The 11947-nt window shown below is 40.3% G+C and overlaps 1 protein-coding gene across 1 annotated transcript; it reads left to right on the top strand.

Moving 5' to 3' along the window:
• Window positions 1-2721: 2721 nt before the first annotated feature.
• On the top strand, window positions 2722-4210 carry LOC124327876 (barH-like 2 homeobox protein). Its single transcript, XM_046786902.1, has 2 exons — window positions 2722-3432; window positions 3557-4210. The coding sequence occupies exons 1-2, from the start codon at window positions 2838-2840 to the stop codon at window positions 4033-4035; spliced, it is 1074 nt and encodes a 357-aa protein (XP_046642858.1). The 5' UTR covers window positions 2722-2837; the 3' UTR covers window positions 4036-4210.
• Window positions 4211-11947: the final 7737 nt, after the last annotated feature.

The following is an 11947-nucleotide window of genomic DNA, read 5'->3' as shown; positions in this document are numbered from 1 at the left end:
AGTATAGCTCGCTCAGCCTATTTGCGGCTATGGCCTATTTGTTGCTTTTTTTGTAACTTTTGGCTACTCCAGTACGTAGGTCGTAGTCCAATATACCATTACGAATCTGCCCCTCTCAACCGTTAAATGATGGGTCTATTCTTATGGTGCTTGCGCAAAATACTTGTGTTAAGGGTATTACAAAATTATGATGACATTACCAACCGTATCCCAATTTTATTATACGTAACATACTTAATGTTCGTAGCCTATAAACGCGCACATCTTTCTGAACGATTAATACAGAGGATACTCAAACCAATATTAAAAGATTATGAGTGACATCAAATCACGAATGATTCCGACAACAATGTCTGCTGAGAAATAGTATTTTTTCCTGCTACTTAAATTAAGTTAATGTTACTTAAATTTAATAAGATATCTTATTCTTCCTTAATGTATTTTTGAAGTCATTTATTACATATGACCTTCTAAATACAGGCCTAATTAAAATACAATACTTGACGAATAACAATGGAATTTTTATGTAAATGCCAATCTTGAAATGTTTTGAAACTTTACATATTGCGCTTTCGATTGAATTATTACAGAATATATGTAGTAGGGACACGGCTATATATATATGCATAATAGCTTGTGTGAAAGGGGTTTTTTAAGGAAATATACGTGTAACTAAACCAGATTTTGCACGCTAGATTAAGTTTGGGTGCCGGATTACGTTAGCGGAAGTCTAGAACGAATGGGAATAAGAAACACATTTCTTGTTGCTTTTATTTTACCTTCTTTTATTATACGGAATTGTCATTGAGTAAATCTGGAAAAAAAAAAGTGTGAAAGAAAAGGAAACATAGAAAACTGCATTTACCGCAAGCCAGCTTTCTTTGACATGCCAATGGACCCCGAAATCCGATCTAGGATGTTACTGAAATGAGCGTGAGAAATTAAGAAAGGAAATATGTCTTAAAGGGTTCTGGATAATAGAAAGAAGCTGAGATTTATATATATAATATATAAAGCACTCGTCTTTTGTTTCGCCTGTTTTGCCACACACCACTACTCTTCCGTACACAGCAGTCAACCACTTCCTGAAGAGGTCACGTCATAGTAGAATACACACACACACACACACACTGATGTGGGTAACATGTGCCGTATTCCCTCTTTCCTTTTCCCCCCTTTTTTATAATGTGTGATGGGAACTAAACTCATGTGGTAGTTGAACTTTTTATATCGTTAAAAGTCTTTGATTTAAAAAAAAATAATATCTAATCCGCTTATCTATAAGAAAATCAGAAATCATTTGAGAATTCTTGCGCCAAATTTTTCGAATAGTTCGTTCCGCTATTTGTAATGCAGAGATAGACTGTCCGAGACTGCCGAGTAGAATATCACGTTTTGCTTTCTGCGTACATGAGAAAAATTGTACAAATGAAGTGGGTGACTATTCAATATTATATTTAGTTACTTATAATCAACAGTTTGCGGGTGGACTTACGGAGAATCAATTCCGGTTCAACTGAAATCCTCACTGAATATATAGCGTAGGGCCAATCAGTCAACGTCACATGACTAGCTTCAGTTTGATAACGTTAATTTTGTCGTGCAATTTAATTAAATCTGAAAATATCAGAACCCGTTATGCTAATAAAATGAAATGACCATGCATATATTTAACCTTTTTAATTAATCCTTATGCTTCAGACAACAATTACACCTGGCGAATAAACGCATATACACACATGAAGCAGGCGCGAGAGAGTAGCCTACTCTCACATCAAATGCCGTGTGATGTAACGCCCATCGAATTCTAATTGACACAGCCAAGCATGATGTGAAACTGACCGTCGTAATAACTACAGCCGCGCTCGGCAGAGAGTAATGAAATTTCTAAACTAGCCTAGACATAGGCGCACACATTTCTGCACCGGGGCAAAGGAGTGGCGAGCTATTTGCTCCCAAATGGACGGCGTAATTAAAACGTTTCAGCTTGACTGATTCTCTCTTGTTTGATCCTGGATCCATTAAATATAGCCACACACTATATAGTACATATATCTCGCTGTCCTGTAAAGCTTTATACCGTAGAACCGTACACACTATAATATTAGTTATAGTAATTATCTAGAAATTTAGTTCAATATACTTGATTTAAAACGCGTTTCATATTCATCCAAGAAGATGAAGGCGATGCTTCAATAATTTAGTTTACGTTCTTTAATAATGCAGTGAACAATTTCGTTAACTATATACAAAAGCCTCCGCGCCAAAACAAATTACTTATACGAATAGTCCTATTTTATATATATACGAACCGAGAGCTGTCGGTTTGTGTATACTGTATGGACTGCCGTATAGAGGCGCTGGCCTCATCTCTTTTTTGTCTAATAGCAAATAACGATATTCATTGAGTTCTTCTTCTTCTACCGCCGAAGATATAGTAGGATAGAGAGCGCGATGAGGGATATCCTTCCAGCTCAAGTCTTCCATCTTATTGGCTCCAATGGCATGCACGCCCTCGCATCTTTCCGAGAGAAAGGGCCGAACTCTTTCCAGTTAGCCCAATAACTTGCCCGACGTGCAGGCTTATCTCCTCCCCCTTTCAGCGGAGGATGGGGAAGAAGAAGGGCGGCGCCAAAATGGATAGCGCTTCTGCCACAGTCCACACACACACACATATAAATGACCCACAGCCACTACTCAGCGTTCACTCGGCTACGAAGTTCTTCCAGCACAACTTAATCGTTCCGTGTGTTGTGTTCTCTTTCCACATTCCTTGATATTGACTCGATTGCATCAAGTTAACTGTTTGAAAATTTAAAAAAGAAAGCAGCGCGGGAATGTCGTCGTCCACCAGTTCACCGATTTCGCCATCCAGTTGGATTCAGCAACAGTCACCGGTTGTTGTAGGTCCGTCGACAAACAAACGAGCCGCCGTCGAGCCGCTCAATTTGTGGCCGTCGACGTCCACCTGGGCCGCCTACAACTCGGCGCTGGCCTCCCTGTCGCTCGGCCAACTTAACGGCGAGTCTTCCGCCGGAGTCAAATACCCGTCACGCTGCTCGCCGCTCACGCCCACCACTCCGACGTATTCGCCGTCGTTCTCTCCGCAATCGTCGGCCATCAACGGCTTCGGAATTCATCCGCTTCTTCAACCGGATTCGCCGCACTCAGTGACCGACACTTGTCCTGATTTCTCCACGGCTTTCCCGCTGGACTTTTGCACGACAAACACTGGCGATCGGTCGTCGACTTCATCCAACAGTAACAACAACACCAAACGCCAACTCCAGCACCAGCAGCAGCAGCCGGAAGCCCTTGCCAACAGTCAAAAGCGGAGTAAATCGTTCACCATCGACGCCATCCTCGGCCTGGAAGAATTCGCCGCTTCCTGTTTCGAATCGGCCGACTCTGTGAAATTCTTTTCATCACAAGGTAATAATCCGATATATTATAATGTGTCTCAAATGACATAATCATGTTCATTTAGTTAAATCTATTAGTCGACAAAATAATTCAGTTTAATCATTTATATTATTTCTATAATCAATTTGAACAGAACATCGTCGAAGCGAATCACCAGGTTGCCAACAAGCGCATCTGTCGGATTCACCGGAACTGTCCCCGCCCTCGTCGCTGATGACGATGCCATGCGCGTCGTCGTCGTCCCTAATATCGGCGCCATCGTCGTCGTCTTCTCCGCGTGCCAAGCGGGTGCGGACCATCTTCAGTGCCGAGCAATTAGAGCGATTGGAGGCCGAGTTCGCCCGCCAGCAGTACATGGTCGGTCCGGAGAGATTGGTATTGGCCGCCAGTCTCCGCCTGTCCGAATCACAAGTCAAAGTCTGGTTCCAGAACCGACGCATTAAGTGGCGCAAGCAGCATCTCGAGTCGCAGCAAATGAGACTCGTCACTTGGCGCCAGTTCGACGACAAATCCCAATTATCAGCCCAAGAGCAACTGGTACAACAGCATCATCACATGAGAGCGGCCAATAACGGAGTCGACGACGACCATTCCGAATCATTTCCCGATTGAAAATGCTGGATGCAAATCATTCGTTCATTTTTTTGTTTGTTTGTTTTCGTTCTGTTTCGTCGTCTTGTTATACATTTGATGTAGATGTTATCGAATTCCATTTTCACCTGTACATATATCTTCACCCGAGTTGATTCTCGAAAGAGAGCCAAAGTCTAACGTAATAAAATCCTATATCCGTTCGACTACATACAGAAACGTTATCGCGCCGTTTATTTCATTTTGGGTTTTTTTTTCAGACGGGCCTTCAGTTGCTGTCTGCGACTTTGCGACTACACAGAGTCAAAGTCTGGCTCCAGACGGAGAGACTAAAGGTAATTAGAAAGGTATTTTAAAAAAAAGGAGGGCTACACAACTTGGCTGGGGTTTTTTCTTTTTATAAGTGTTTTTATTTTTTCTTCTTCTTTTTTTTTTTGTGAGACTTTTGCCTGAAAGGCTCATATGAGCCAGACCATATTCCCAAACGTATATCAACTCGATGAACCGCATATATAGAGCCGCCAGTCATATTATAGTGTAAAGTCTGATGCCCTCTTATTTCTTGATAATATAGATAGACAGAGTACATATGCGTCGACTCGACTGTACAAATAGTTTTATTTGAGTTCGGTGTAGTGTCTATACTCTATAGAGAGTCGATCGGCCTCTATGGCGCAGAGGTTTTTTGTCGCACAAATGAAAAGAAACCAGATTGTTATGACTATTGAGTTAAGAGGGTTCATTGATTATACGCTGTAGTACACAGTACTAGAAGTGCAGCTCGGTTGGCTGTATAAGTTTAGAAACGTTGAAAAAGGAAGATTTCAAGAATGATAAAGACCGAGATATAGTCGGGCCTATATTGGGAGTTGGAAAGATAGGCGCCAATGCAATATATTCATATGGTCGCATACTCGCATATAGTTTTTAATTCATTTACCGGTTTATTAGTCTGAAATTCATCGACAATTTTATTCTTGAATGAAAACAAGTCTATTAAAAGGTTGAAATGAGTTCGCTTGCGTCATTTTAGGCGATGATTATAAAACATTTGAAAAAATCGCATCACGAGAAAAAGTAAAGAATGAGTCAATATTAGCATCATTTTCAAAATAAAATTGTTAAGAGATGAACCAATGACTGGAATATTAGAATAGATTAGCTACAATCTAATTTTTCACACCGGAACCTGACTGTCGGAATGTTTTTTTCATTTTTAGTTGTCACACCAACTTTCGATGTATACAAGTGAATAGGTCAGACATTTAAAAAAAGGAAATTGGCTTTTTGTCTATTTGCAGATAGTCAACCTGCATACAGGCCTTTATTCAAGCGCCTAGCTATTATACATACCATTCAATACAAGCTTGGGTGTGCATTTTCCATTTTGTTGCACATATTTTCAGTAGGCTAGTAAAGCTCGGACAAAGTCATATTTAAAAAATCCGTTGTACAACGAAATAACTTTCGGGAAATGGAGAAGGTCACATTTGCATTCAAGGAATTCCAAATTATTTTGATAAATATAAATGGCCCATATCTAATATCCGTATAAGTATGAACGTGTACCCTGACATAAGTTAGCCCCGCGTCATATAGTTTCTGATATTGTTGATCGAACAGTGATGAAGTCACACCCAACAACGATGATACAACTCGCTGCTGAAAATATATTATACGAGTTGAGAATAAGGGAAAGTAATAAGAAGAGAAAATGAGCGAATTTCTCGTTTATAGTCTAGAGTTGAGACAAATAAGCTGCTGCTGGCGCATTCGGCTCTTTGTCGAAAGGTTATTCTCGTTATTCTCATGTAAAAGACCGCGCCTTCCATGTATATAGTTTGTCTGCTGTGCATATCGTTTCGGAAGGAACCTTTTAAACAAGAGAGAGTATAGAGGGACAATGATGAAACAAATTTTCTTTGAAGTTGCTGGCAAGTTATGAGCTGCTGCTGCTCGCTTCTCTAGCAGCAGCAGCAGCATCCAGCCGCATCCAGCAACTTCCGCCGTCGCTTATATTCCTCTCCCTTGCTGCTTGATAGATGAGATATCTGACGGCGCGACTTTGACTCGGGCAGAATGCCGAGCTGCTGCTGCTGCTGCTGCACTATAAGTGGCGGCCGCCAATAGAAACCAGTCATGCGTGTCGCTTTGTGTGTGGGTGCACCATCTCCCTGTATGCTGGCGCACGGTATTACACAGCAAATTGCCTCTTCATATTATTAAATATGCAGGTCGCCTCCTCTTTTCATTCTCTCATATCCACCCGCTGCATGATGCTCCATGCAGAATACCCCTCCAAAGGAAAAAGAAGAAGAAGAAAAAACCAATATGTGTGTATATGCGCGCACCAAGTGTGTGTGTAGAACATCAGTGAATGCTTGATAATAATAAATACACTGCCGCGCCAACGAAATGACGACGAGAGAGAGAGAGAGCTGGTGTATTATTTATGATCAACAAATTGCTGGTCACCTACTCAGCAGCAGCAGCAACATCATCACTCACGGGCGTTCTCTTCAGCAAATGAACCGTATTGCCATAATTGCTATTGTAGCTCTAACTTCTTGGTTGCATCCTTTCTTGATTCTGTTATATCTATGATGTAACTTACAAGGCATGAAACTGGAAATTCGAACAATACAAAGCATTTCATCAAACTGTTACGCTGCAGATTTCATTTTTGCAATATACTTGGGCTTTTAGAAAATTATCTATTAACTTTTCTGTCGACTGACTCTGCCATTTAAAAATTTGGCCAATAAATCGACCGTTCGAGATATTTTCTTATATGAACCACGATATTAAGAAATCGATGATTTGAATGAGATTTGGCTAATTTGTGATGCAAAATTCAACAATTCCGGCCAGACGCTGTATTAAATTTAAACATAATATTCTGACTTCCGTGCTGTTTGTGTGTGTGTAAGGTATTATACTGTTCCCCTCCCGAATATGTTGCAGATCCACATATCTTTTAATTCCTGAAAGAAGTGGACCTAATATAGCAGAGTAGGCCTATACGGATGCTGCGTCCTATACATATATATAAAGCCACTTTAAGGCCAAGTTTTGTGTCCGATTCTCGAGCGTCCCATCAGGGTGGGCAATAACCTACAGCATTTCACTATTCAGTGTGTGTGTGTGTTGTGTGTGTTGATGTTCTTTTGTTCCGGTAGCTATGCCAGGAATTTTCTCATATGTTTATACACGCGCCGGGCGGCAACGACGAAAGGCTGAGCTTTATAACCCGCCTACACAAGAACTTTGGTAATAAAGGTATAGGGGTAACCTCAAAGATACATGGAGAGGAGGACGGAAGAATATAAAGCGAGAAGAGAGAATAAGGGGAGAGACGAGAGAGACGAGAGAGGGAAGCAAGCAGCAGCAGAGTTATTGGAAGGAGGGGGGAAGCCTGCTCGTTGTCGTTGATCGATCAACCTCGAATCCTCTCGAGCTACTTTCTCGTTAAACAACCACAATCGCCAACAGTCACCCAAATGTTGGCAATCTTATCTCTGATGCCGCGAGAGGCTGTATCAAGCTATAAATTTACAGCAGGATTTTACTTTAAAATTGCAAAAATATGTTTGGTATGTTTTAATTTATAAAATTCATTTTAATTTATAAATTTCAAAATTGACTCGGACAGAATTGTTTCCTTTAAATAAGAAAATAAGGATAGGCTAATTAGGCTAACTATCTTATACTAAATTAACGATTTAAATTTTCAATATCTACTAGCCCATTCGTACCCAAACAACTTACATGAGAAAATTTTTATAATAATAAAAAATAAAAAATAAAAATGAAAGTGGACTAACGTTTTGAAAAAGAAACCGAACGGCTAAAAATGATAACACCTGCACTGCTTGTATATAGTATTGTGAATATTATTAGTGTAGGCTACTACAAATGGGAAATATTTTAAATGGTTCCGTTTCCCTCTCAGATATGATTTGTTATCAATATACCATGCGGTAGACCACTAGATAATCGTTCTCATGGTATTTAATCATGACTGAATAAGCGCGACCATCAATAAGTGCCATCCATCCTCACTCTACTATATCCATGAAGTATCCCGCCATACAATACAGACCCTGCAGCTGTACAAGTCCCAGCGTCATATAGTTGCTGGAACCATGAAGCTTACACCATCGACAATACCAGCTATATATAGAAGATTTAGATCATTTTAGCTTAAGTAGTGTTTTCCACAGAATTACATTGGCCGAGTAGTAGGCTATCCTCGTTTTGATTTAGATCTCTCACGCTGGGTTACATATATCTTTCTCTTCCGCCGGCTTCGAGATGCACTCGACATATTATGGGGAAATCGACAATCGACGCGCTATATCTCTGCTGCGCTGTCTATAACAGTCACAAGAGTGGATCTGTGATGTTATTGAAAGAAACTCTGTGAAGATCCAGCTCGAGCAAATACTATAATATCTCTAACGGTAGGCGATTCTTGATGGGAGAAGGGGTGCCGGTGCCCAGCTCCAGCACACACACACAAGCTACAGGCGGTGTCTAACAAAAGAATGTTCGTATTATCTGTAGCTATCTAGATATATTTGTTTATCGTAAGGACAGCGCTTACAAATACCAAAGTATTTGATGTTATATCCAGTAGGCCCTGTCCTTATATTCGCTTCTTTTTCTTGTGCTCTCATTGTTCCTCCTCGCCTCTTTTTAGCTCCCCCCTTCGATTCCGTTGTTGGAGCGTGAAATCGGCGCGCGCACTCACACACGCACAATTGCCCTTGCTGAGCTGCTCGCCGGCGAAAACAATAGACCGCCAACCTTGTAACGCAAATACCTCATTCCTTTTCAGCAACTCACTACTATGATTAAGAGTCTTTTTACAAGATGGGAGAGACTTACACACAAGTGAGGCATTTGTCGATGAGAGCGGCTATATTCAAGCGGAGATGATGAGTCGGTATCCTACTATATAGAGTATAGCCTATAAGAGATAAAAAAGGATAACATCCGAAATTCTGCGGCAAATCAAAAAGAGAACTTATCTATTTTACTCAAGAATAAAACTATGTTGATGTAAACTAGGCTAGATATCGTTGCTGTTTGAAATTTCAATCTTTTTGAAATGGGGCTTTCGGCAAATGGTTTTTCGTGAAGAATTTCTCGGCCCATATCGAACGCATGAATTATGCACGGAAGAGTGAAGAAGAAAAAAAATGCTTGGCCACCAAAACAATAAGAGAGAAAAGACCCTCAGCAAACATAGACTGATGTATATTAACTAATGAAGGCTATAACAAATTCATTTATGGGATTGAATGAAATATATTTTCATGCTGCTGCTGTGAAGGTTGGCCAGGCCATACGATTTTTATTCGAGAAGCGAAGCCAAACAGTCAATCGTCAATGGGGTTCCCTGAGCACACAAAATAAAAATGGCCAAGAGAAAGCAGCATATATATTGGACGCGGGCATATTTCGGAAGGTCTGATTTGTTTTTTATTTTTCACTGCTGCTGCTGCTATAGCCATCTTTTTACGAATGACGACGGTATCCCACCGAGGCTCTATACGGCATCGAAGAAAACCGATTCGATGCCAGCCAGCCGATTATATTATTCATGAACGGAAAAAAAGAAAAAAAAAATGTGGAAACGGAATGCTGCCGATGCTGACTCTTCTTGTGTGTCTATTCATTTATAGCGCATATACAGATAGGAGCGCAGTCTATACAATGTAAGCAAGGAAATATGCCCCTCTGTGTCTATATAGCCTCGTCCGCTGAAAGCTGGTCAGTCGTATTTAAGCCTGTGTGCACCCTTTGATCTTGTATCCCTGCTGGGTCATTCCTCCATGACGTCCTCTCTCTCTCTCTCTCTCCCTTCCTTCTTAATCCTAATATAATGCCTCACTGTGAGCTATGTGCATTTGAGAAAAGAAAAGAAAAAAAAGTAAAAAGGCATTACACCGAATATGTTACAACAGCAAAGAATCTGAACAAGGGGAATTTCTTCCATTACCTTTATGAGATTAAGGTCATTATGCCGCTTTTTTTGGCTATTCAGCTCAGAAATAAAACATTTAAAGAATTTGTCGATATATAAAAAATGTATCATATAAAAAAACTGTTCGTATAAATAACATAAATAGGATTGCTCATTGCTGCATCAAACAATATCTATATGACTATATCGATATAATAATTTTTGATGAAGATTATTATGATTCTATACAACATTTTAAAAAATTGTGTAATAAGAGAATCGCCCATATAATTTTAACCATTCTAGTTGAATAAACCAACAACCAGCACCAAGTTTAAACGCAAGCAGTCATCACATACAAACTCGCTATATAGCCTACGCTCGTACAAACGGGGTACATACGTGCGTATAGATATATGTGGTATCATCACTCTTCGCTGATTGAAATCATTGTAGCGGATTTGATGGCGAACTGTCAACAAAAAAGCCAAAAGAGATTTGAGCGAGTCAGTCGCCCTAATATTGATGATACATGGAGGAGCTATACGAGCTATACTACATACGGTGCAGCAAGGCATATATGGTAGATTTGAATCTTTCGAGCGACTCAAAATGAAAGCACTTTTGTGGTGGGGAAACGGAGAACCGTAAAAGTCGCGACATAGAGGAGTCACCCACACAGCAGAGGATGGATGGGAGCTAGTATATAGGCCTATACAGTCGAATCTAATGGTCAAAACAAAGGGGAGTTCCTGATTTGATTTTGGCGCTGGTTCGCCAATTTAGCGGGGTGAAGTCGAGGCTGATATGGGAGAAGGCATAGGCAGCTATACAACGGGTGCTTAAGCATCTATACGTATATACATATATATATATACCTTATAGAATAGATATAGGTAGCCGGGTAAGTGCATTAGAAGGCTGTCAACAGGTGGGAATTGTGGCAGACTAGTGGCGCACGCTTAATGAACACGTGGCTAGACGATGTAAATGGAAAAGTCTAGGTAACTGCGCGAGGCCCTCCAACTTGGAACCACCACCACGGGAAGAGCGGCGACAGCAGGTATATATTCAATCTGATGTGCGCATAGGCTATATAGGGAGGTGTATATTTCTAGCTCTTGGCTCTCGACTATATTGACAGAGAGTTTCTCTATATATAGCCCTATATAGACCTATATGTGTATATGTTTATACATACGTTGTAAGTAGGAGAGATGTAGTAGTGCCACAGAGACAGGTTTTGACTTTGGCCTCTGAGCTTGAAAACGATCCTTACCTTGCTGCTGTGGCGCCTATGCTGCCTTTTCGTCAAAATATATACCTGCGTCTCCCTGACTTGTTAATTCTCTTTCATATTAAGAAACAATCTTTTAATGTCTCATTTTTTCTTTATTCAGAATGTCAATCGTCTAATCTCAGCAGTGCCAACGAGTTGCACTCGCCCATTTTCCCAATGTGCATGCCCACTTCTTTTTATTAATACTGTTGATAGATATTGGCATTGAGTTTAGAATCCACAATTGATGACCCTTTAATTCTTTAAACCAAAAAAGGCTAGACATTATTTGCGAAATGTATAATGATTATAAATTAAGGAACAAACGGCATAGCACATAAGCGTAAAAATTAAAAAAAAGAAAGAAACACGATATCGTTGTATTTTCTAGGAGCACGAATGGCTCTTTATTATTGACACCGCGCCCATATATATACCATCAGCACTGCATAGACAGAGGCTGCTGGGCTATATGTAACTGCTGTAAATCAAGTCAAACACAATCGAAATGGCCAAGTTGTGCAATATATATCTATGTCTGTGCTGGTAGCCTTGTTTATACATTTATCACAAAGCGCTCACAGTATATATTAATAGATGAGGTATAGTCGGCGGCTCGATGATATAGCAGCAGCGGGGGGTCTACAGATTCTCATCGTTATTTACGTTGTGGAATGACGGAG

The sequence above is a fragment of the Daphnia pulicaria genome, chromosome 2 (assembly GCF_021234035.1).
Source record: "Daphnia pulicaria isolate SC F1-1A chromosome 2, SC_F0-13Bv2, whole genome shotgun sequence".
Classification (NCBI taxonomy): Eukaryota; Metazoa; Arthropoda; class Branchiopoda; order Diplostraca; family Daphniidae; genus Daphnia; species Daphnia pulicaria.
Note: the sequence above shows the minus strand (reverse complement) of the source record. Positions and strands in the feature narration are given on the sequence as shown.

Excerpts from the sequence above, each read along its gene's own strand:
- LOC124327876 (XM_046786902.1), top strand. The coding sequence starts at position 2,838 with ATGTCGTCGTCCACCAGTTCACCGATTTCGCCATCCAGTTGGATTCAG. Across the intron at positions 3,433-3,556 it reads GAAATTCTTTTCATCACAAG|AACATCGTCGAAGCGAATCA; the intron begins GTAATAATCCGA and ends CAATTTGAACAG.